A 26,432-nucleotide genomic window follows, 5' to 3' on the forward strand; every position below is an offset into this window, starting at 1 on the left:
AGCAGCATCAGCCATAGGGTGGGGACCATGCTGTGTATTGGCTCTGAGAGGAAGGCTTCAATGAAAAATGGAAAAGTTGGCTTTCCCAAATTCCTGCTTGCTTTATCCCTTTTCATCTGCTAGCTCTAATGACTGATACATTCCTGAATCTGTTTTGTTCTGTTTCCAGACAAATGAGAAAGCCATGTTCACAGCTATCAGAGGATTGCTAGCATGTGGAAAGAAATCTAGCTCACAGTTACTTGGTACTTGACAGAGTTCCAGGTCGGCACTCCTTTAAATACTTAAAAATTGCACAGGACCCTAAAGACATTTTATTTGTGTGTCAATATTTACCAAATAAGGAATCAAAACTAAGGATGGTTTAAAATATATTAGTTCACTTAACAGTCATGTTATTGCTCTAAATATAAAAATAGCATGCCATGAAAAGTAAGTGTATTTCCAAAACAAAGATAATTGAATAAGAAAAGTGGCACTATTTTACATTTTCCAAATCTCTTTCATGCCTCACTTAATAGACACAAATTCTCACATCTGCTTCTACATTTACTCTTTTGCTACATTCTATATTTTGTAGAGTCTGAGACACACTGGATGTTTCACAGAACTGAACAAGGCCACTGCAGTGGCCATATTATTAAACAACTTTCCCCCCTGTAGACCCTCTCCAAGTATCAGAAGAAGTTCCAAGGTTTATTAAAGTTTCTCAAGCCATTGCTTTCCACATGCACACCACTGCAACAGTCATGATTTTTCTCACGTACATTTTATATGTCTTTCAGGGGGGAAAAAGTACACGTTATTCTTAAATTGAACCAACAATGTGAGAAAATCTGGTGTTCGTGGAGAAGAATGGTAACCAGGAGATGTGTGGTATCCATGAAAATCTTCGGTGAACTGGTAGGAAGAAGTAGAGTACATATACAGGCACTTCCCAGAAGCCAGCTGCATCTCCTTTTTCTTTAATTCAGCGACACAAAGCAGAATGCCAGCGACAAGAACATTGTCACAGAGATGTCTTCAATCTGTTAGGCTCTAATTTTATTCTTCAAGTAACTAATTTGAATGCTTCAGCCTTTAATAATGACTGGGAGCTAAATACATTAAAAAAAAAAAAACAAACATTCCTGATGGTTCTGGAAGATGTCATCCTGCATAATACAAAAAATAGGAACTCACCAATCTCTTTCAGGAAGTTGGGGATGTGGTAAATAGTATTTAGTAAATTCAATGATTGTCTACACCTACAATTACTGACAAAGAATAAGTTCATTTTTTTCTTTTATGTATGTATGTATGTATGTATGTATGTATGTATGTATACCTACCCACAGGATCATTTTCTCATGTGTGTACATTCATTCATCCATTAGGCATTTTTGTGGGGAACTTGTCTAAATAATGGCAGGCATTATTCCTGGCAATTGGCATATGTGTTTGCTATTTCTCTGGTTGCTGTGATAAAATACCCCAGTAAAAGGGACTTAAGAAAAAAAAGGGTGGAGGGTGATTTTGGCTCACAGTTCTAGGGTGAGCCCATCAGGCAAAATTCATGGCAGCTGGAGCTAGTCACATTGTATCCACAGTCAGGAAGCAGAAAGGGTGAACGCTGATGCTAGGCTCTCTTTTTATTCAGACCAAGGCAGGCATCAGCTGACAAAATGGTTTCACCCACATTTAGGCAGATCTTCCCACTTTTATTAACCTAATCTAGATAATCCACAACAAGCATGCCCAGAGATTTGTTTCCATGATGACTCAAAACTTGCAGCAAGTTGACAAGATCAGCCAACAACATATCATACAAATAGAACACGGGTTCTTGCCCCTGTGAGCTCTATGCTGTGGTTCAGGGAAGAACACAATAAACAAGGCTAAGTTAAATAATATATTTCTACTGCAGTATATGCTGAATGGTTGCTCCTGGCGGTGGGGCAGATAGTAGGCACTTAAAAATATTTACTGAATGAAATAATTACATGCGAGGCAGCCATGTTTCTCTCTTTGGCTGCTACCTTTTGTTTGTTTGTTTTTGTTTTGTTTTTTGGAGCTGAGGATCGAACCCAGGGCCTTGCGCTTGCTAGGCAAGCACTCTACCACCGAGCTAAATCCCCAGCCAGTTTGTTTGTTTCAATGATTTCATTTTTATCTTTACTACATACTGGGTATAATCTAAAGAAACAGTGACAGAGAGCACGAAGAGCCAAGCACAGGATTTGGCTGTTGAAGGTCTTTTTTTACTTGCCTCCCTAGGTGATTTGTTCTTGAGCGGCACCCCCAAATAATAGTGCATTGTGTCAGTTACATTAGATATGCACATACTGCTGTAAGTAAAAGAGAAAATGGAAAGGGGAAATATAAATAGAAATTTACTAAGAAATGTTAGTAAATATGATGATTTAAAATAGAGAGGCAGGGAAAGGGCTGCAAAGATATTTGAGCACAGAGGGAGAGAGCAAGCCATCATGGGAAAGAGTGCTCAAAGTGGGAGCCAGGAGCAGCTAGCAAAGAATGTGGTTGAAAGTTTGTGTAGGGTATTGTGGGAACAGGAAGCTGGTTGAGAGGTCTGGGAGCTAATAAAGGAGGGCGGGCACACAAAAGAAGGACTTTTGATTTTTCTTTGTGTTGGGAAGCCAAGGGGGATTGTGAACAGAAGAGTGGTGTGACATCATATCTTTTTAATAGGTTTGCTTTAGAGATATTGTGATTGAAGTCAACGTAATAAATGATAGGATCTGGGGTGTTTTTTGAAGATGGAAAGAGGCAACAAATTACTTGCAAGGAAAGATAAAGAAATTAAAGATGGGTTGGGACACAGATACGTAGAAGCATTTATTGAAATGACAATGATTGTGGGCATGGGGGGAGGGGCTTAATCTGAAAGAGTATTCTAGTTAGGTTTCTGGTGCTTCCTTTCTGTCTTATGTGTTTCAGTAGGCAAACAGGAAGGAACTCCCACCACTTAGAAACTCTGTGCCTCATATGCACTCAGGGAGACTGAAAAGGCCTTTTCCTAAGAGATGTAGGGGCCAGGCAACATATTTATGTTCTGATTCCAGCTTTCTCAAACAAGAATTTCTTTGTGGAAATCCTTTTCTAATCCAGAAAAGGAATTGGAGCATGCATCCTCATGGAGCCTCTACCTGAATTCGAATCCCAGCTGTGTGCTGGTTCTGGAAAACCGGCAACAGCAAAAGGACCCACAGCAGATGATTGTGGGATTGCATGATTGTAAAACCTGCAACCCAGAATGATGGTTAGTACTGCTACTGCTACCTCAAGCTTGAATCATGATGTAAGCATCAAAATTTTGCTACTGCTGTATACATGGATGGCAATATACAGTGGTTAAAAATAAAAGGATATGACAAGGAAGTAACCTTTAAAGTTAGATGACATGTCTCCCAATATTTGCACATTAAAGTTATAAAAAATAGTATTACTTAGAAGAACACATATTGAAGTAGCTCACACCAAGAGACTTTTGTGTGTGTGTGTGTGTGTGTGTGTGCGCGCGTGTGCGTGTGCGTGCGTGTGTGTGTGTGTGTGTGTGTGTGTGTGTGCATGTGTCTAAAGAAGCCACACTTATGTGGAACATCCCATGAACTGATTGGCTGACTAAATTTTGTAATAGTGGTACAGGTAAATGCTGCAAACAAGAGCCAAATATTTGCCCTGCCCCATATCCTCACCATAGCAACCATTAGGTCTTAATTCCTATGTCATCTGACCTAACATCTTTGTGACTGGTATGTACTGTTGAAACCTAGCTGGCCAGTAGCTTCCATCAGCCTTTTTCATTCTCCGTTTGCCCCATGTGGTACTAGGGATTTGAACCCACATCCTCAAGCATGATAGGCAAACACCCTACCACTAGATACCTAGCTCATTTTCAACTTTGAAACTATGAATGTTATAGCATTCAAACCCATAGATTTACATGCTCCCTCAGTTGCCCACCTATATGATGTTCTATCCCTACCAAAATATTTGGTAAATACATCGATATATATTTGTAGCACAAATCCTAATTGTTCTTAATTAGGTCTCAATTCCAGACCCTTAGATACCCCCTTGCACAAAATACTTTTTATTAGTATTTTCAGTATTGGTATTTTTAGTATGTTTAGTATTAGTAATTCCTACTAACTAATAAGAAGCTTCCAGGAAACTCCAGTCTTCTCTCTCCCTGGCTTCTCTTCCTCCTAGTCATGTGTATTAGTCACATCTCAACCTTTAATAGTTACCTACTGTTTACATAATTCAATAGAAGTTCCTAAGCACAGAATTTCAAGGTCATTGATACAGACTTTTGTAGCACGAATTTTAATTGGTCTTATAATAAAAACCCAGAGTCAGATATAGGTGTAAATGCTGAAAGATCAGAGAAGCAGAGCAAGCCACAGCCACCTCGTCTTACCTTGCCAACTCCTCAGCCTGAAAAGAACTCTATTTCCTGTCTCCTCCTGCCTTATATTTCTCTCTCCACCAGCCATATCACTTCCTGTGTCCACCTCCCTAGTGCTGGGTTTAAAGATGTGAGATTCCAAGTACTGGGATCAAAGGTGTGTGCTACTACTGCCTGGCTCTGTTTCTCTTTTAGACTGGATCAATCTTGTGTAGCCCAAGGTGGCCTTGAACTCACAGAGATGCCTTCTACCTCTGCTTCCCGGAGTGTTGGGATTAAAAGTGTGTGCCACCACTGCCTGGTCTCTGTGGCTAACTAGTGTCTTAGCTCTGCACTCTGACCTTCAGGCAAGCTTTATTTGTTAGATCGCAAACAAAATATCACCACAAAGAACCTTCTCTTTTTGTGGCTATAAAAGTTTATAAAATATTTCTTAGAACAACAGATCGAGTAGCCTGAATCCGTGCTTGGGAATTCATGTCTGGATTCACAGTTACTCATGGTTGTCTTCCTATGAATAAATTCTTCCTCTCTTGAGAGTGGAGGCTGTGCTTTGTAGCTATCATATTAAGCACCCGAAACATTTACTGTCCTGAATTGAAACAGTTAACGAAACCTCAAAATGCAACATTGTTGCAAGCACAATGCAACAGTTACAGAATGCGGAAATACTTTCAAAGATGAAAAGGCCCGGCTAGTCCACCTTGTTTAACTACAACTTGAGAAAATCCACTGGGTTCTGTAAAAGACCACGTTCGGGTTAAAATAAACGACTAGATTTCGATGTTTAAAACTATATGCTTGCCATAAAACTAATCCACGAAATTTAGTCTAGATTCTTAAGGCGATTGATGTCTTCTTCTCGCCTCCTACGCTGTTAGGGTTCCAAAGACTTCTTGAGACCCCTGCACGCTCCCTCCCCCATTAAATTTCCTAGCTGTTTGTGAGGCAAGTACATTTGGACCCTCTAGTCCACGCAGTGCCTTGCTGATGTCCTCTTGATAAGGAACAAGCAGTTCTCTTCCTAAGGGCCCTTCAAAACGAAACTCAGGACTTGGCCCCAAGGGCTTCTTGGGGGTCAGAAGGCTAGATTTCGGGAAAGCTCCCCTTCCTGGTCCCGAAAGTCTGGCTTCCTCCCGCAGTGCTCTCTGGTGGGACCTCCGGATGTCAGAGCCAAGCGGTGGTAAGGCACGCCACGCACACGGCATAAGAGGGAGGGAGGGGGAGGGGGAGGGAGGGAGAGAGAGAGGGAAGGAGGGAGAGAGGTAGGGAGGGAGAAAAGGAAGGAGGGAGGGAGGAAGGGAGGGAGGGGAGGGAGGGAGGGAGGAAGGAAGGGAGGGAACAGAGGGAGGGAGGGAAAGAGAGAGAGTCCCACCGAAGCAGAGCGCAGCTGGGTGCGCGAGCAGAGTGGGGACGGCCGGCCGCGGGCGCGCGCTGGAGCTCGCTCGCCCTCGCTGCGGCGGCGGGGGGGCGTGGCTTCCGCCGGCGCGGCCCCGCCCCCCAGCGCGCCGGGCGGTCACGTGTGGCGGCCGCGCGCGCGTCCCCGTCGGCTGCGGGCTCGGAAGCCGAGGAGAAAAGGCTGCGAGGCGGCTGCGGCGGTGGCCGAGAGGTGGGCACCGGGCGGGACCGGCGGGGAGCGCGGGTGTCCGAGGGCTGCGGGGCCTCCTCGGCGGGCGGCGCTGCGACCGCGCTCGGCTTGCGGGGCGGCGCCCGGTGTCCGCGGCGGGCGGCGGCGGGTCGGGGCCGGTAGGACAGGGACGCCCTTGGCCAGCGCGGCCCGGACGGGCGCGCGGAGGGAGGCCGAGCTGGCGCAGCCGCCAGGACCGTGACGGGCGCGGCCCCGGCCATTACTGCGTAGGCCGGGCTGCGGACAGCGGAGCCCGGCTCGCCCGGGGCCTCGGTGGGCCACGGGCGCCTGCGGCTGCTGCTGTTCCTGCTGCTGCTGCTGCTCCTGCGGCGGCTGCTGCGAGCCTCTAGGTTTTGCCCAGCGCCGGGAGCCGTCCCCTCGTCCTCCCCCTCGTCCTCCTCCTCCTCGCGCTGGCGGAAGCCGCTGAATGTTCTTGTTTTGATGGCTACCAAAACCTGAAACCACCGGGAGGTGTCGGAATACGCGTCGGGGCCTCCCAACCCGGGTGCATCTTGAGAAGCCCCGGCTGTCGCTTTGTTCTGGTTGCTGGGTGTGGAGTTCTGTCTCTCTCACCCTCCACCCCGTCTAGAGAGCGCAAGGGATCCCCCATTGTTGTCGCTGTCTTATTTTTCTGAACGTTTTTTGTTTTTGTTTTTGTTTTTGTTTTTAGATTAAGGCTGTGTTACGTTGTTTTTGAGGATGGGGAAATGGAACCGTCCTCTAGTTAGGTAAGATATTCCGGACTGTAAGTTAGCACACTCATTCTGACAACTATATGCAGTTTAAGCACTTTCCAAGTTCTCAACATTTTCTTTTCCTTTTACGACACCGAAATACTGGAGAACTTAGGGACGAAGAAAGCCAAAAGGAGATAGAAAAGGATTTGTTCGTTCTTTGATTGACATTTCAGGTGCCAGGGTGTGTTCACACCCTCGTGTGTGTGTGTGTGTGTGTGTGTGTGTGTGTGTGTGTGTGTTTCTTTTACAAACGGGATGTACACCTGGAACTTGGAACTTGGGTATTGAAAGCTGTCTATTGTCATCGAATTTGAATACGTAGAACATTGTAAATGATCTGTATTAGACTTTTAAAGGATTTGGCATATTGGAAACAAATGAAGAAAATGACCCATATACAAACTAGCCGTAAAGCATCTGGGTGCTGTAGGAACACAGGAAAATAGGTCAAGTAAGTCCCATTTTTAAAGAGAAAACTCAAGAGTGACTACCGCCACATTGAAGGTGGAGTTTCGGATGTTTTGGGGTCGGGGGTATGATAGAGTGGAACACTCAGGTTTATGTCTCCAGTGGGTTTGTGTTGTGTGGGCAGAATGAAAACCTTTATACTTAAACGTTTGGAGGTTTCTGTGTTTTGTTGGTTAAGAACTGAGTAGAGTTGTAACCATGGGGAAACGTCCCAAATAACTGGTCATTAGATAAAGAGGAATGCAAAACAAAACAAAAACAGCAAAAAAATCTTGTGGATGTGTCAGGTGGTACAGTGTCACTTTTAGAGTTGTTTTGTTTTGCTTTTAAAGGAGCCAAGATAATTCCTTGACCTGGAGGAAAATAGCAGGGAGAACTTTTTCATACTCACCTGTTTAAGACAAGTTTTCTGTTAGCCATATATTTGTTGGACGGATTTAACCAGCTACTCCTGGTTCTTACACCCATTTTCCTGCCCATGTTAGAGAAGGAAGGTACTGTCTTTTTCTATCCTCCTGGGGGGTTGGGTTCTTGATAACAGTGAATTTGTGGAACTGGCTGGATTAGAAAGTCTTTTTGAGATAGACACTGTGTTTATACTGATCTACAGCCTCCTTTGCTTATTGGTACAGTCGCATTTAGCTTTCTAGTTAATTAATACAAAGCCTGTTGCTAAAGACCTGTTAATCAAAATGTTTAAATTGTGGAATCAGAATCACAGAGAGGAGGGTGAAGCAACAAAAGTGTGGGGACAGATTTGACTAAGGTCACGCTTCTAGTTAATTCGAAGACTTTCTTACCTTAGAATAATAGTTGCTGGCCATTGAAACATCTGTTTCCTGAAATTGAAGTTTCTCTATGATTGACATTCATGTGAGATTGAAGTTTCTGTTGACATTCATATCTCGTGAGGTATTGAAATAAATGCAAAGCCCACCTTACAGAGAAGAAGTTTAAAGATTCACACTTGAATAGGAAGACTGTGATGGCAGTCAGCACAGTTATAGGATGATGCTTGTTAAATTTAGCTGAAGTGAGTTTTGACAGAAGCTTCTTTCCAAGTTTGACTTGGACTTTTTTGAAAACCGATTTGATGATCAAGTGCAAAAATTGATACATTGTAACAGGTATATACCTGTGAATTTGGGAATCTTAAGGTGTCTGTTAATCCCACCTGACCTCTATTCTCTTGTGTTCATAATAGATACATATTAATAGATACATATTAATAGATACATATATGTAAGTGGTCCTCCTATCAGTGACACCTTTTCTATACAATAGATCCTGTTTTGAATAAAAGTAAACTGTTTCATTAAACCTCAACTTTAAATAGAAAAACCAGAAACTGTTCAAGCATATATAACTTGAAATTTATATTTTTAATTATTTATAATTTTTTATATGTTCATCTTTTTCTTCAATTTATCCTTTTTTTTTTTTAAGGGCCAATATTTTATTCAAGTCTGTTATCTAGGGATAATGGACTTTTAAAAAGTTTAACTGACTGAGTAGTGGTGGCACACACCTTTAATCCCAGCACTCAGGAAGCAGAGCCAGGTGGATCTCTGTGAGTTTGAGGTCAGCGTGGTCTACAGAGCGAGTTCCAGGACAGGCTTCAAAGCTACATAGAGAAACCCCGTCTTGAAAAAACAAAAAACTTTTAACTGACTTGATAAATGAAATTGCTATTAATCCTAAATCTTTACATTAGGAATTAACAGTGTATTCAAGTAATGGTAGTTTGAATTTGTTTAGTGGTTACAATTTTTAAGTAATACAGTATGACTTTTAATTTAACTGGGTTAACTGATAAAGAACTGAATTCATTACTAGTCTATAAATCTCCTTATATAAACTTGGTCTGTCACTTTTTTCTCCACTATTGCTAAGAGACAAATAACCTTGTTTCTTCTCTGTTTTCCTGTTACTTTTTTTGTTAATTTGTATTGAGTTTGGTATATAATTTTAAAATTATTGCAGAAGGAATTATGTATATTTGAATCATATATTATTTCTAGCACGTAGTTTGAAATCGCCCCTTCCCTTTTAAAAAATCCTCTTTATTTAAAGTAAAAACACCTTGCTGACTGTAAAACACCGTGTTTGAAATAATGTGAAAATTATATATGCTTCTTCTGAGTGTTACATGTATGCCCTGCTTCTTACCTTTTGACATTACCCTTTGCAAGATGAGTTGATGGGTCAGTTTGGCAGCCTCACCTAAACCTGTCTATTTTTATCACAGTAGAATATGGTTTTTTTGTTAGTGTTTGTTGTTGTTTTTTAATTTGTGTTCAGCAAAGTAAACTATCATATAGAGTTCAGTTTTTCTGTCCATTGATTATTTTAACAGTTTTGTCAGCTTCATCTTTTAAGGGAGGTGTGTCAATATATATGACATTGTAGGTCCAATTTGATAAGGATGGGAAAGACTCATGAGCCACTTAGAACTCAGCAGCTCTGAGTTGTCCTGAATATAAAGTATATGAATTTCAGAGTCTGTACACACACAAATGTAAAGTATCCCATCAATGATTTTATATTGAATACGTATTAAAATGGTAATACTGTAGATACATTTGGTTATATAAAATAGATTTTTAAAATTAATTAACCTGTTTCTTTTTTTTTTAAAGAAGTAATAAATGAAATATAGCTTTACTGTAACTAGTAGAAAATTTGAAATTAGATACTGGCTTGTTACAAGTTCCTTTTAGATAATGTTAGTTTTCCTAGGAGAGAGTTTTTGTTCCTTTGTTCTGCCTCCTTTTTCATTTTTCTTTCTTTTCCCTCAAGAGGGAGGGAGGGAGGGAGGGAGGGAGGGAGATAGATTGTTTTGAGATAAAGCCTCCTTGTGTAGCTCGCTGGCCTGGAACTCCTGGCAGTCCTCCTGCTCTTGGTGCTAGGACAGCATTTTTAAAAAGGTGTTGTGTACTTGAATTTGAATCCCATCTCTAAGTATCACTAGCTTTCTGACTTTGAGTGAGCCCTGTGCCTTCTGAGCTCCATGCTCTCTCCCAAGGCTGTTTGGAGGATGCACTGACAGAATTGATCCACCAGTGCTTCCTAGACTTCAGTGTGCACATAAGTAACCGGGAGATCTGACTCTAGGCTGGGAGTCACATAGTCATTTCCAAGGAACCTTCTGCTAGTGCCAGTGCTGCCCTTTGGGACCTAGATTTAGTGGGCATTTTAGTTCATTTTCCTCTCCCTAAGTTTTGCTATCCATTTGTCTCAGAAAATTCCATCTGTGAGATACAGAAATTGGAAAAGTCACTATAACCTGCAATGGTTTAGAAAGTGTATGTACAATGCCCTCATAGAGACACTATGGAAGTTCTGTCTACATCTGTCAAGTTATTTCCAATTTGGCTGGAGCCATGTTTGTTGATGGGATACTTTGACACAGTTTGTCTACAGGAACCAAGGATTTTAAAAATAACAGCATAATTGGAAGTAAAATTTTAAGAATGTGCTGAATAAATATGGGTAAATTAGGGTAGTGTTTGAGTTTATCTTATTGTTAGAGACCCTTGGAGGAAGAAATAAAATCCAAATTTTAAAAATCGGAGAAAAGAATGTCTGCGAGTCTTATCTTCTATTCTTTAGGCCAGAATAAAAATGAAAAAGAGTAAAAAGGAACATCAGGCAAAGTAAATGTATTTTAACTGTGTTTTGAAAAGCGCACACATTAGTTGGTGGGGAAATCATACTGGAATGTTCATTTTGGTCTCTTAGGAATACTTTTTTCACTGCAAATCCCAAGTACAGTAGATAGGTGTGGGAAAGTAGAGTTCTTTTAAAGACTACAACCTACTTAGGTGTCCAGACGCAGGGATTCTTAGATTTGTATGAGTTATTTGGAAATGTCTTTGCTTCTGTTTACTTTGAAGTACAGACCAATTGTAGAGATAAAATATTGATGGACAGGACTGAAATAGATAGTAAGTGAATAGGCAGGAACAGTGTGACCTATTAAAGAGACAGAATATGTAAATAAATGCATGGAAGAAGCAAAGCAATAGGAACAACATTTTTTTCTGTGTATTTCATTAGGAGGAAAAGGGCACTTTTTCTACTTTGAAACAATGACCTGTCAAGATTTTTATAAGAAATTTAACGACAGACAGTGGTAGCACACACCTTTAATCCGAGCACTCGGGAGGCAGAGGCAGGTGGATCTCTATGAGTTTGAGGCTAGCCTGGTCTGCAGAGTGAGATCCAGGACAGCTAGGGCTATTACACAGAGAAACCTTGCCTCAAAAAATAAATAAGTAAATAAATAAATTAATTAATTAATACCACATTTTGCAGGTGAGAATTTTACCATTCAATCATATATGTGCCTGGAATACATGATTAAGATGACGCAGATGATTGGTTTTGTTTTAAACAATTTGTAAGACAGACAGGAAGGGTATACAAACAGCAGATATCCAACAGGGGCTTTTGTGTATACACACACACACACACACACACACAGAAGCACACGCACACTCGTCAGAATGTGGGTGAAGTGTAAATTGACTTCTGAGTCATGGTCCAAAAACGTGATGAGTGAGGCACAGAATATTTTCCAAACCAAACACTCTTTTTCAGGAGACAAAGGACATACAGAGTTTCCTGTCCCCTCTGGTCATCCTTACCCTTATTTTGTACCTTTGTCAAGAAAAGCCTCTTTGTTGCTGTCTGTCTGTATTCCTAGGCTTTATCTACTTTGTGGAGAATCCTTTACTAGTCATTAGCCAGATGAATTATGTCTTGCCAATCGATAGGAAGATGGCAGGTTCTAGAGCTGTAGCTGTAGGGCTGAGTTACACTAAATTCTAAGGATTTCTTATCTTTATGTATTTGGTAGTTTCCAGAAGAGTGCCTTCTCAGATGAAATGCAGATATTTTATGTGAACAGATGACTTAAGTATTGCGGTCTTTAAACAAATTCCAGTTGAAATCAACACAAATTGATTGGTAACTTACCACTTAGAGACATTAAATTTGTCCTGTTTAAATGATTCAGCAGAAAGTCAGTGCATAAATTAATAATGCCAATATTCATGATAAGTTCTATAGTAGAAAAATATATAAAAAGCAGGAGAGGGAAATGGTTTGTGTGATCATTCCTGTGCAGTACAGTGAAGTTTGTTAGGCATTTTATAAACTGTTGAAGAGGAAGACTCTTAGAGGCAGGAGAATTATCAAGGACTCTCGGGAGCACTCACTTGGTGTACCTACAGTATTAGTCTGGAAGGCTGGTTGTCTTGGGTTAAATAAGAAGCAGTTATGTATTTAGGGCTCAGAGACCTAAAGCTTTTGTTTTCCTAAAGGACTCTGCCTTTATTGTATAGACTGGAAAACTAAACTTGGCCTTCTAGTATAGGAGGATCATGGTCCATTTTTACAGATGTATCATGCAGAAGCATAGTGAGTGAATTTAAGGCTGGTTACATAATACTACATAGAAGTAGACTCCTAGAATGTTCAGGATAAAAATTGACAGACTTTGGTGTGACAGGATGTAGGACCAGAGAAGGTAATAAAACTGTTTTCTCTTTTATTCTGTGAACCTTAAGTGGCTAAGGCATGGAAAATGGCACATTGCAAGATTCATCAGAGATAGATGTTTTATGTAGACCACAGAGGAGATAAAAATATGAGGTTGCGAAACAAGGGTTCTGTTAAAGAAGAACTTTCAGATGATTCTAGATTGGTCAGGAAAGGAAATGACATCAGGAACTATATATATAAAGGAAAGAAGATGAGGTGGCCAGAAGTCTCCATAACTAACAGCAGGTATGGGAATGAGAAGTGAGCTGGGAAGACCAGCCCTTGGGGTCTGAGAATGGGATTATGTCTTTTGATTTTAGGTCACAATGCCAAATGGTACTTTATTGCTAAGAGGAAGTAAAGTTCAAAAGTTGAAAATAAAGGACAGTTAAATACCTTTTAGACTCACCTTATCAGTATCTCTAGCCTAGTATCTACAGTGCAGGGGGTCCCCAAAATGCATATTTCTAAGAAGCTAGGTACCTGTTTCTAATGAATGCATATTGGAGCAAGGTTTAAGGACTTCTGGAAAGTTCATTCTTGGGGATATTTCAGTAGGTCTGTGGTACTGTCAGGAGACAACATAAAGAGGATCCTGTGTGGTGAAGTCAGTACAGCCAGTGGTCTCAGAACCAGTGGTGCTGGAACAACAGGATGTTTACCTCTGGCCTGCAGATGGGAGCAGAGGACATAGTGGGACAGTGACAGCGTCCGGCAGTGCGGTGAGAATCCTGTGATCCCACTGACAGTGAGAAGCTGGTAGGAAGAGTAGAACAGTGTATCCATGGTATCCAAAGCCAGAGCAAAGGGAAGCACATTTCTTAGAAGCCCTGGGTAGCCAGTTACTTGGAACATTCTTTGGCTTTGAAACCGATTCTTTGTTCTCTTAAACATTTGCTGGGGAAAGCTGGCTTCTACTTAGAGGCCACACATGCTCCATTTATCTTTAGCCATTGAAGTTTTAGATAGGTTATCGAGATCGTTCCAACTGTGAGAGGCTTATGGAGCAGAAAGACAGGATCCAGGTCTCCTGCTAGGTTTACTTTACTGTGCAGTTGCTCATTTCTTCAGTGGTCATGTGCACGATTTGAAGTAAGCTTTACATGGGATGATGTACCCTTGAAGTAGATAGGCATTTAGAAGCACAGGAAGGAATACTGTATGAGAAGAACTAAAGGCTGATGGTGTTTGTGGATTCCCTGGACAAGAGGTAGCTTAAGAGGAAGTTGGCATAAAGTATTGATTGCCCAGGGCCCAAGGGGGCTTTGCTATGTCTGGCGTGCGATTATCAGGGGAAAAAAAAATCTATTTACACTATGTTCTTATGTCTGCTAACTGTATTCCTCTAAGACAAAATTCTATCAAGTCAGCTATAGCTCCACCAGGCGTTCAAGCAGGAACTCTAGACATACCACACTATATCTTTCTACTCTGTTTCTCTGGGATGAAATCCTGTCTCCATAACTGCAGTTCAGTCCAGTTCCCTAGCTCATAGTCCTGCTAACGAATAACTCCTATGCTTTCAGCCTCATCTTCGTCCTCTGTATCCTTTTTCCATCTCTGCTGCTCTCTACTCCTGGCACTCAGAAAACTACTTGAGTGCCCTTCTGTCTCTTTCTACAGAAAATACCTGCCCTTTCTTTCCCTGGGCACATGGTTCCCTGCCTCCCTAGGAATGTTGTTTTATCTCTCACCTTGATATGTAAAAACCTCTTTTGTTCAAACAGCTCTGGAGAACCACTAGGCCTCCTCAAGGTGAGGGGGATGGTCCGAGTTTCATTAGCACAGGAGACAAAGCTAGGCATCTCCCGCCAGCTTGTCTCCTAAGCTCAGCAGGGCAGTTAGTAACTTAGTAGGTACAGCCGGTCTGGGGAGCTGAATTGTTTACCAGTTGGTCTGGACACGCAAGGATTTCATAGCAGAAGACAGCTGGAGTATTAAAGGCTGGGTAACACCAGATATTCATAATAAATGGCTTTGCCTTTGAAAGACCCTTGGCCGGTCAAAGTTCAGCTTTTAATACACAGCTGAATCTCTATGATATATTCTTGCAGCCCACAAGAATAAAGATTGTCAAATTGGGTGTGTTGGTGCATGTAAATAGCAGAACCCTTCAGTTAATGTGCTAATACCGCTTGTGTAGGAAGGCAGTGATGCTGACTCATTCTGTATTAAGGATAGCTTGTTGGCATTTTGACTTGTTCATACAGAACTCGTTTATTTTACTTAAAATATTTATTGTAGTAGAATGTAAAAATTATGCCATACTCTACTCTTTAACCACTTTTAAATGTACTACTCAATATAGCTAATTTTATTTACAATGTTGTATAGCCATCCTTACTATATATTTCTAGAAGTATTTCATATTCCAGACAGAATATACTAAAAAAATATGTACTTTTGAGGTAGTGGCTCCCTATACTGTCTTCCTCCTGGTCTTGGTAACACTTCAGTTATTTCTATGAAGTTCCCTATTCATTTAGGACTATATACACAGTCTTTCTTTGTGTCTAGCTTATTTTGTTTTCAGGGTGCATCCATATTGGATGAACTTCATTCTTATTTTGTTCTGAATAGTACACTGTTAAATGCCATGTTTCCTTTATCTGCAAAGAGACACTTTGTGTCCACCTTTGGCTTATAATTTTATTATAAACTTTGGTATATGAATCCCTATGTGAGTCCTGGTATTCTTTTGATATGTATCTGGCAGTGGGATTGCTAGAGTGTGTTACAGTTATCAAATACACACAGGAAAGACATCATTAAAGGTTTTAATTTTCCTGCATCCTCACCCACATGTATTTCCGCTCTCTGTAGACACATGGCTGTGAGTCTGATTTACATTCTACTAATGACTACCGGTACTAAGCACCTTCCCATGTGCTCACTGGTCCTTTTCTCCCACCAGAAAAGTGATGTCTCATGCCTGGTGCTTATTTGTTTTTGTTATTCATTGAACTGTGAGAGTTCTTTAAGTAGTCTGAAAATTAAGTCTTAATTTTCAAAATGGTCTTCTTTTCTATAATTTGTTTATTGTTTTGTTTTTTTCTGATAAGGTCTAATGTATATATTCCTTTTGTTCCCTATGTTGTTGGTGTTGTGTGTTCCAATGCTTGAAGAGTTTCCCTTCTGTTAACGTCCAAGATTTTGAGGATTTGATTATGGTATTTTGGTCATTGATCCACTTTGAGTTCATTTTCATGTGTTGTGTGAAGTGTGACTTGACTTGGTGGTATAAATTGGTTGTCCCAACATTTATTGAGGAAATACTCTGTCCCCATTAAACAAGCTTGATATACTTTCCCAAAGATTATTTGGCTATATGTTTATTTCTGCACTTAGTGAAAAGATTCATTTACATATTTTAATATGTGTGTGTGTACCTGCATAAGTTTATGGGTATTACATACATGTAACAGCCTGTAGAGGCCAGAAGAGGGTATCAAATTTCCTGGAACTGACTTTATAGGTGGTTGTAAGCTGCTATGTGGGTTCTCTGCAAAGGCAGTCAGTGCTCTTAACTGCTGAGCCATCTCTCCAAGCCCATTTCTGGATTCTTTTAACTTCATTTTATTGACATATTTCTCTATGTATAATGCCAGTACCATAGTATCTTAGTGTCCAGATTTGTAGTAAGTTGTGACATTTGGAGGTGGCAGTTGTTGAACTTATTTCTTTTTATTCAAGATTTTCTTAGCTAATTCCATGTGAACTTAAGGACCAGCTTTTCTATTTATGCAGAAAGACTGTGAAGATTTTAATATATTGAATCTGTAGATCACTCCAATGAGATTTGTCTTCTTGCATTCTCCAGTTTATGAACACTAATTCCTTTTTTACTTATTCAGCCCTATTTTATTTACTTAGTAATAGTTTATCATTTTCAAACAAGTCGTGGTTAACTCAATCCAAAACTAACTTATTGTTATAAATGAATATTTTTCTTTGATTTCCATTTTGTCGACTGCCATTATATAGGAATACAATACTGGAGTTTGTTTTATTTTTGGTTGGTGTGTGTGTAACTTAAAATCTACAACTTTGCTGGACTTGGTTATCTTGGTTATTCAACTTAGAATTCCATATAGAGAAAATGGTTTTTTTCCTCTCAGCACAAGTGAAAATGTACATTTTACAACCTATTCCCTGTTCATTTGTAGGCCTTCCTTGCTTCTTCAGTCTAATTTCCCTGCTAGAGCTTCTGCGTGTTAATAGCAGTGGCAAAAGAAAGCATCCTTGTTCCTTGTCTTTAGTTTTTTATTTTTATTTTTTAAGATTTATTTATTTATTTATTAGGTATTGTAAAATAAAATTTGCCACTATATTTTGTTAAAGGATTATACATGACCAGTTCTCCTGATCTTAATGTGTAGAGTGGTTGCAATTGATACTGTTTTTCTTTTACAGTACAGAGAATGAACCAGCAGTGGAAGAGAAAACCCTGTAAGTTGGCTGACAACTAGTAAAGAAGATGTTTGGTTTTTGTGACAGGTGCCTGTGGGATCTGTGATAGAAATGTAAGTATTAGCATCTAGAGTGCCAGGGCTTTCCCACAGCTCCAATTGGGCGAGGAGGATAACGCAGAGAACCATACTTGTGTTTAGTTTTAGTTATGCAAAATGAACTTTTGTATTGACTTACCAGTGCCTTATAGAGTTAGCAGCCCTATTCACACTAAGTGATTAATATCAAAATTTCTAACAAGTGTTCACATAGGAAAACTATGATAAGTGAAGGCTGAAAAGCTGGAGACCTGTGTCACTTTCACTTTGCATAGTAATTTACTTGAGAAAGATTTCTGAATTTTAGAACTAATTGCTAACAGTTTGTTTTGTGAAATTTAAGGGTTTTTCATACTATACCTGATTTGAAAATTAGTACATCATTTTTTATTCATTATCAATTCACTCTACTTTGTATTCTCATTAGTTGTGTTTTCCTGTCATTTAGGCTTTGTGTAGCATGCCTTCAGGTGTTTGACAATCTTGAACCTACTCATAGTAAATTTCATTATATTTTGATGAAACATTTCCAACAATCAGCACCATAGTTCTAGATCATGGAAAATGAAAACCTTGTTGACTTTCAGTCTTGGTCATTACAGTACTCAAATTCCTGGACCAGAAGGACTCTTGCAAATACTATTTCATAGTCTCCAAGTTTTGACACAGAAACTAATTTGTTACCTCCTTAATCAGTATGTTAACGCTGACATTAAAGTATGACTATATCATTCTAAGTCTGTCTTGAGAATTGGATAAGAGAAAAATGCCATAAGTTACTTTCTTTAAAATTGGAGCCAGTGAATCTTGTATATTTTGTATCCACCTGTGTCCGAACACACACACACACACACACACACACACACACACACACACATACATACACACATATGCCCCCGCGCGCGCGCAGGACTGGGACTCAAATTCAGGGCCTTGGCCTTGTGCTTGCTAGGCAAACTCCTACCACTGAGACAGATTCCTCCATCCCCCTACACTCCCCTACTCGTGTGTGTGGTGGTGGGGTGGGTTAAATTTTGTACATATTTAGATGTTGATCATCAAGGAACATGCTATAGCCTAGTAAATGAGATGAGACAAATATGTTACCAATTAAGTGGAAGTACAGATACTATATTGAGATAACAGTAAGAAAAGCTGTTTTTGGAACTGAGGAAGAAGAAAGTAATGCCATGTAAAGAATGGAGAATGAAGAGAACAATAAAGGGGTTCAGATCAAGGTATTTTAGATCATTAGGAACTGATAGTTATGCAAGAATAAAGTGGAAGAAAGCCAGCAGAATTAAAAGAGTGAATGGTTATTTAGTAGTTAGTATATTAGATGCCTGGTGAGAATTTTCCTTGAATTGTTTAATTTAACCATTAAATATGAGTAGCCTTACTTACTGTTAAAGAAGCAGAATTAAAGAAATTAAGTCATTCCCTTAGGACAGTGTTTACCAAGTTTCTCTGAGAATAATCCCTTGGGGTCGCTTATTTAAAAACACAGACTATTGAGCCCAAATCCAGACCCCTAGGTTCAGATTTCTAGGAAAGTGCACACTAGCTAATTCCTATCTTTAGGCAAGTTTTAGGAAGTGTTAACATAAAAATAGTATGGCTAAGATTTTAACTGTGTTAGGGCATGTGGTAATGTTTTGTATGTGATCTATCAAAGCTTGCCTGAAGATCAGAATGCAGAGCTAAGACACTAGAACCATAGAGACCAGGCAGTAGTGGCACACTTTTAATCCCAGCACTTGGGATCTCACACCTTTAATCCCAGCACTTGGGAGGCAGAGGCAGATGGATCTCTGTGAGTTCAAAGCTACCCTGGGCTACACAAGATTGATCCAATTTAAAAGAGAAACAGAGCCAGGCAGTGGTGGCACACACCTTTGATCCCAGCACTTGGAATCTCACACTTTTAATCTCAGCACTAGGGAGGTAGAGACAGGAAGTGATATGGCTGGGCAGAGAGAGAAATAGAAGGCAGAAGGAGACAGGAACTGGAGCTTTCAGGCTGAGGAGTTGGCAAGGTAAGATGAGGTGGCTGTGGCTTGCTCTGCTTCTCTGATCTTGCAGCATTAACCCCTATATCTGACTCTTGGTTTTTATTATAAGACCAATTAGAATCATGCTACAAAAGTCTGTATCAGTGATCTTGAAATTCTGTGCTTAGGAACTTCTATTGGATTATGTAAACAGTAGGGAACTATTAAAGGTTGAGACGTGACTTAATACACATGACTGGGAGGAGGAGAAGCCAGGGAGAGAGAAGACTGGAGTCTCCTGGAAGCTTTTTATTAGTTAGTAGGTATTACTAATACTAAATATACTAAAAATACTAATAAAAAGTTGGTATTTTGTGCAAGGTATATCTCAGGGTCTGGAATTAAGTTCACAGGTTTTGGAATGAAGAGGCACACTAAAGGAGTTGTGGCCAGGGGATGGGTGAGCACTAAGAATGGTGATTTGTCCAAGGTGGAGAGCAAAGATAAAGATGAAGGACTTAGGGAGCAGGGAAGTTTGTTTTCAGTTGTGTTTATTTCAGAGGGCTAGAGTGCTGAGGTGGAATTTTGGAATACAGAGTCAGAGATATAGGCTTGAAGTGGAGTGTTTCTAGATATGAGGTGTGAGGAGTCACATAGACTCAAACACGTCAGATACGCAGAATTCTAGGTAAGAATTCAGTGTGTACAACAAGGAATACCTGTAGTCTTGAGGAAGTACTGACATTGAAGAGGTCCCGGAGCAAAGGGAAGGGATGGAAGAGATGAGTTGAGAGTGTGCTGAAGTCCAAATGAAAAGCAAAGGGGTTGAGAAAAGAAATGGGTTCAAGTATATTAAGGCTAAAGGAGGTCATTAAATTAATTTGAGATGTTGGTCAGAGTTCTAGAGGAGTTAGAGCGTTGTTCCAATTACAGAAATTAAGGGCTAGTTTTGGAAACAGCTGGCAGGACCCCATCCTGAAGCAGGAGGAATGGCAGTAAAGCAGAGTACAAGTACAGCTGTGCTTTGCTGATGATTCTTTGGCTTATGTAAGCGGTCAGTGATAGCAGGAGTCAAAGTGTTTCATTACTGAGAGGGTTGAAGAAGTTTTATAACCCTCTTCGGGGCAATAGGAAATAGATGTCTTGGCTGTGTTACTGGGAGCAAGCTTGGTGGTCTCTGACAGAGCAGCAAGGCAGTGTGTGGAGCTGCAGTTTCTGCTCTAACTTGCTTTCTTAGACATCCTGCCCCCTCCTGTGGCGGTGGGGGGGAGGGGGATGTTGTCATTTTCCTCTCTTCCTTTGAGCACTCTGTAAATCTCATGCAGGCTGCTTATGATTTGTAAATGTTGGGTAACCTAAGGTTGTTGCCTGTTTTTCCTGCTCTTACTACTAATTTAATTTGGTCATTTACCCATTTTCATGGCTTTAAGAACCATGTAGATATTGATGACTCATAACTGGATGATTATATATATGGACCAGTTTTATAAAGATCCTTAACCTTTTTAAGTAAGAGTTCATCATATTCTTTGTTTGTTTGTTTTTTCAATTATGCAGGCCAGAAGAGGGCACCAGATCTCATTACAGATGGTTGTGAGCCTCCATGTGGTTGCTGGAAATTGAACTCAGGACCTCTGGAAGAGCAGTCAGTGCTCTTAACCTCTGAGCCGTCTCTTCAACCCAAGTTCATCATATTCTTAATAAGATTGTGACCTAAAGTCTGTTTAAGAGCCATTAGCATTGAGAGTAAATGTCTGAACTCATGTGCCCCTCCCTCCAGGTGACCATTTCCTCCTTTTGCTCCTTGGTGTCTGCTGTGCTCAGCTCATAAAGTGTTTGCTGTACAAATGTAGGGACCATTTAGTTCAGATCCCTGGTACCAACATCAACGCAAGGTGGGCACGACAGCTTGCAGTTTCATCATTTAGAAGGCAGAGACAGCATCCCCAGAACAAGCTGGCTAGCCAGACTAGCCATTGTGGTGAGCTGTGGTTCTATTGAGAGATACGGCCTCAATATCAAAAAGATGGGGTGCAATTGAGAAAAACTTCAGAAGTCAACCTTGGACCACACGCATGTGCCTCACCCACATGCATATCACACACACCACACATACATTACTTTCATTAGAATTAATTTCTTTGATTTAAATTCCAAGGAATAAAGTCTTTTGAGACCTTAACGAAAGGTGTACACAGTCAGTTCATTTGGATTGGGCAAGGATGAGATAGATGGCTCTGGTGATGGGTTAATTAACAAACATGTGCTTATACTTGTAAATTTTCTGGTTTCAAGTTTGATCTCTGAAAGCATGACAAAAACAGTTTGAAGCTCTTATAATGAGAAACATTAAGTTGTATTTGCTTGATTTATGTGAATGAGTTAGAAAGAAATTATACTTTTCTGATTCCTATAATAGAAAGTTTCTGGTCAAGGGCCTTAGTTGGTAATGTCATTGAGGGTTGAAAAATAACGAATATATTATTCTCTGATGATTTCCCATAGGTACTGTGTTGTAGCCTCCTTTATAAATTAGTATCATTTGAACATGTGTCTTTGGAGAAACTAGTGTTCTAGGAAAAGGCAGACTTCTAGGACATAAGATTGAGTGGGCTCTGACGAAAGCCAGAGGATACTCTTTCTCAGTTTTAACGTGTAAACTGCTTTTATTAGCTATCCCTTGTGTAGCCTCTGGATCTAGTTTGGAGGATCTTGGACTAAAAGCCCAAGTCCTTATAGTAGTTGAGTTTGAAGTGGTCTGTTTAGCACGGCAGAATGAGCTGGTAGAGGCTGTCACTCATTTCAACAGTAGTTGATTAATGATTTCTAATCTCGGGGACTGAGGCACTCTCACCTGTACTCTTCAGTCTTTGTTCCCCTCTCTAGTCAGCTCTGTTTTCTTCCTTTTTATCTGTGGTTTCCTGTCTGGAAATCCTGGAACAACAGTTGAGTTCTGTTTAGTAAACTAAGGCTTTTATGATTTGTTATCCAGGTTACCTTTGGGTTCCACTCCTGTTACTCATTGCTTACCTGATTCAGGACCTTGTGTGTGTCCCTGTCTGAAATCCCCACCCCCCAGACCCCCCACCTGCCCATCTCAAACTTCTCCCATCCATTCCTCTCCACATATTGCTTTAGTATCTTAACACATTTCCAGTGTTGGGTCACCCAAGGTTGTTGCCTGTGTTTTCTGCCCTTGCTACAAATTTAATTTGGTCATTTACCCGTTTTCATGGCTTTAAGAACCATGTATTTGTTGATGACTCATAACTGGATGATTTTATATATATGGACTAGTATTATAAAGGCCCTTAACCTTTTAAAATAAGAGTTCATCATATTCTTAATAAGATTGTGACCTAAAGTCTGTTTAAGAGCCATTAGCATTGAGAGTAAATGTCTGAACTCCTGTGCCCCTCCCTCCAGGTGACCATTTCCTCCTTTTGCTACCTGGTATTTAAAGTATTATACCATATGTGCCTTTTATTTCATATTGTGATTTTTCTGCTTGCATATACATTTCCTTATTTAACAGACTACACATCCTATTTGTCATTAGATTACAACACTCTTAATGGACTGGTAGGTGTTTGTAGATGCTTTTCTTACAAAGGCAAACATTCCAAGTGTCCAGACTGGAGAGCGGGCTCAGCAGTTAAGAATGCTTGCTGCCCTTGTAGAGGGACAGAGTTCAGTTCCCAGGAGTCACGTCCCATCTGAAAGTTCACAGCCATCTGCAGCTCCTGCTCCAGGTGATCAGGAGCCCTCTTCTAACCTCTGCAGGCACCCCCAAACAGATGTATGTGCATACATCTACATAAATAAAATTGCTTTTGAAAATCCCAAAGCTTTTACGTGTATTAAGTTCACTACATCCAAGTTGGCAAACCTTTTCTTCCCCCCCCCCTCCTCATTATCTTTCATGATTATGTGGAACTTTCATAGAACTTTAGAAACTTATTATTATTATTATTATTATTATTATTAGCGACTTTTACCTGAACCTTGTAATTTTCAAGTAATGAAATTTAAGCTCCCGGTTTTTCTGGATGACTGAAACCATGTATTAATAGAGGAAATTGAGACTTGGATTATAATACTGGTTTCACTGTGTCTTGCTTTATGTTATGCTTTCCATTGTTGAGCTCTTTGTTGTGCTTTCTCAGCACTGAATAAACAGCACACCAACAGAACTTTTTCATACTGACAAGGTACGTTTAAGTGTCTTGTATTGAAAAAGTTTTGAACTAGCTATTTGAGCTTAATTAAAATAAATGAAACTTAAATATTTATCTTACAATATGATACACTCATGGTTTTGTTTTTAAAAGTGTGTTTTCTTTTCACAAACATTTGCAAGGTCCTATATAGAAATACATAAATCACACTGGAGGTAGTACACAGGATGGCTAGATGCCTGGTTAGAGGGAATTTCCATAGGACAGGAAGATGGTGTGAGAAGTGGCAGCCAGACCATTTAAGGCACTCTTAGAGTTGAAAGTGTGGCTGAATTAAAAGGCATATGCAGCGGTTTAGTAATCGATGTTTGATGACTTGGAAAGGTAGGATAGGTGGTAGTACATGGATTTGGCAGACAGGAGAGAGGATTTTAATATGAGGCAAAAAGGCAGTTTAGGAGCTAAATTTCTGACTTGTATAAACATCTAGGACTGTAACCTAATTGCTAATTAAAACAAAGGCTGTAAATTGCTCTCGTCTAGGGTTATAATTTGAAGGACCTAGCTGTTTTTCTGCTTCTCTTCACACTGATTCTGAAGTCAATTTGGAGTAGATGTCATGTTTTGAAATGTTTGCATTTAGTTATGTCTTACAAATTCTGTGGCTGAGTAGAAACAGTATTTAAAATATACCATATGTGCCTTGCTCTATTTTTGCTTTTTTCTTAATAACTATACTTTTTATTGGTTCCTGCTAGTAAGAACTGATGAGTGACAGCTACAAATGAAAAGGAATTTTTACATATATTGAGTTTTTCCCGTTTTCTTTCTTTTCCTCTCCTATCTTGTGTTTGAGATAGGGCATTATGGAGCCATGCTGGATTTGAATTTGCTGGTCTCTCTTCATTTTGTATCTCCTTGGAAAGCATGTGGTTTGCATGCTTATTGGGTAGTTTCTGAACTAGTGACTTAAAATCCTAGAGAAGTTTAAACCTGATTTCACTTTTTTCTCCTCATTTTCCTAGGATGGCTGGTTGTGGTGAAATTGATCACTCGATAAATATGCTTCCCACAAATAAGAAGGCGAGCGAGTCCTGTTCTAGCGCCGCACCTTCTCTAACAGTTCCCGAGTGTGCCATCTGTCTACAAACATGCGTTCATCCCGTCAGTCTGCCCTGTAAGCATGTTTTCTGTTATCTGTGTGTAAAGGGCGCTTCATGGCTTGGGAAGCGATGTGCTCTTTGTCGACAAGAGATTCCTGAGGATTTTCTTGACAAGCCAACCTTGTTGTCACCGGAAGAACTTAAGGCTGCAAGTAGAGGAAATGGTGAATATGCATGGTATTATGAAGGAAGAAACGGGTGGTGGCAGTATGATGAGCGCACTAGTCGAGAGCTGGAAGATGCTTTTTCCAAAGGTAAAAAGAACACGGAAATGTTAATTGCTGGGTTTCTGTATGTTGCCGATCTTGAAAACATGGTTCAGTATAGGAGAAATGAACATGGACGTCGCAGGAAGATTAAGCGAGATATAATAGATATACCAAAGAAGGGAGTAGCTGGACTTAGGCTGGACTGTGACACTAATACTGTGAGTCTAGCAAGAGAAAGCTCTGCTGATGGTGCGGACAGTGTATCAGCACAGACTGGAGCTTCTGTTCAGCTTCCAGTGCCGTCTTCCTCAAGACCGCTAACATCAGTTGATGGTCAGTTAACCAGCCCGGTAACACCATCCCCGGATGCAGGCACTTCTCTGGAAGACTCTTTTGCTCATTTACAACTCAGTGGAGACAGCATAGCTGAACGGAGTCATAGAGGTGAAGGAGAAGAAGATCGTGAATCACCACCATCTTCTGGCAGAGTACCAGACACTTCAGTTGAAGAAACTGAATCGGATGCCAGTAGTGATAGTGAGGATGCCCCTGTGGTGGTCGCACCGCATTCCTTGAACCAGCAGAGACTTTTGATTTCAAATGCAAACCAGACAGTAGCTGAACGATCAGACCGATCGGGGACTGACCGATCAGTAGCAGGGGGTGGAACCATGAGTGTCAATGTCAGATCGAGAAGGCCTGATGGACAGTGCACAGTGACAGAGGTTTAAACAAACATCTTCAGTGCCGTGCTCAAGGGTGAAATGGATCCCTGTAAATTTCTGCCCACATAACGTTATACTCATCCTTAGTAGTGCATTGTGGGAGTTGGGGTGGGAAGGGATATGGGAAGGACAGACCTGAAATTAAAATGTCTAACATGTCTCTGTTGAAATTTATTTAATGTGAGGAATTGGGGTGTTGACATTTGAGAGCTGTTCAGGAATAACAGTTTTCTTGACATCTGTTGACTTTATAGTGTATTTTTTTTAAGTCTTTAGTTCTTTTGGCCAGTGTGTACCTGTGCATTAATGGTCCTCATCTGACTCTTGCACTACCTTATTTGTCTGCATGGATTGGTATAAAATCATTACTAAAATTTGGCACCTGTGAGATATTTGATATCATTATGAGCAGGAAGCTTAATGTGGAAAATAGATGTGAATTTGGGATGTAAAAATAGATGACTAACAACTACTTCATAGCCGGTATCACTGAGATAGAAATGTAAAGCAGCAGCTAGTAAGTTGTTTCTGGTCTGTAACACACTTCATGCCCTTCCTTCTCATAGGGTTTGCTGTCTTGTCTTGTACTTTGAGGTTTCTCTTAGTCTGCATTTTTCTTTTTGATTAAAAAAAACTTTATAATTTAATAAATACTAGAGTTTATCAAAAATAATGTTTCTTGTTTGAGTCTGAAAAAGGGATGGGGATACTTTGGTATTTGTGATTAAAGAGCTTTTTAAAAGGTGAGGTTTGAATTGATTGTATTTGCTCAATTTGCCCCTACCCAGAAGTCTGATTTCTTCATAGGACAATGTGTACAGAGAAGCTATCTATGGCATTGTGTTTGGAATAAAAACGTGGAAAAAGA

At 40.3% G+C, this 26,432-nt stretch overlaps 1 protein-coding gene across 4 annotated transcripts; it reads left to right on the top strand.

Moving 5' to 3' along the window:
• Positions 1–5,910: 5,910 nt before the first annotated feature.
• Positions 5,911–26,432, top strand: Rnf146 (ring finger protein 146). 4 transcript variants are annotated; one of them, XM_036169114.1, is made up of 4 exons: positions 5,911–6,020; positions 6,709–6,766; positions 17,204–17,313; positions 24,493–26,432. In XM_036169114.1, coding segments are annotated over exons 3-4 (1,080 nt in total). In that variant the 5' UTR covers positions 5,911–6,020; positions 6,709–6,766; positions 17,204–17,311; the 3' UTR covers positions 25,571–26,432. The 4 variants fall into 4 exon arrangements, with proteins under 4 accessions (XP_036025007.1, XP_036025005.1, XP_036025008.1 ...); XM_036169112.1 differs by lacking the exon at positions 6,709–6,766; XM_036169115.1 differs by lacking the exons at positions 5,911–6,020; positions 6,709–6,766; positions 17,204–17,313 and adding an exon at positions 20,919–21,069.

The sequence above is a fragment of the Onychomys torridus genome, chromosome 19, assembly GCF_903995425.1.
Source record: "Onychomys torridus chromosome 19, mOncTor1.1, whole genome shotgun sequence".
Taxonomy (NCBI): Eukaryota; Metazoa; Chordata; class Mammalia; order Rodentia; family Cricetidae; genus Onychomys; species Onychomys torridus.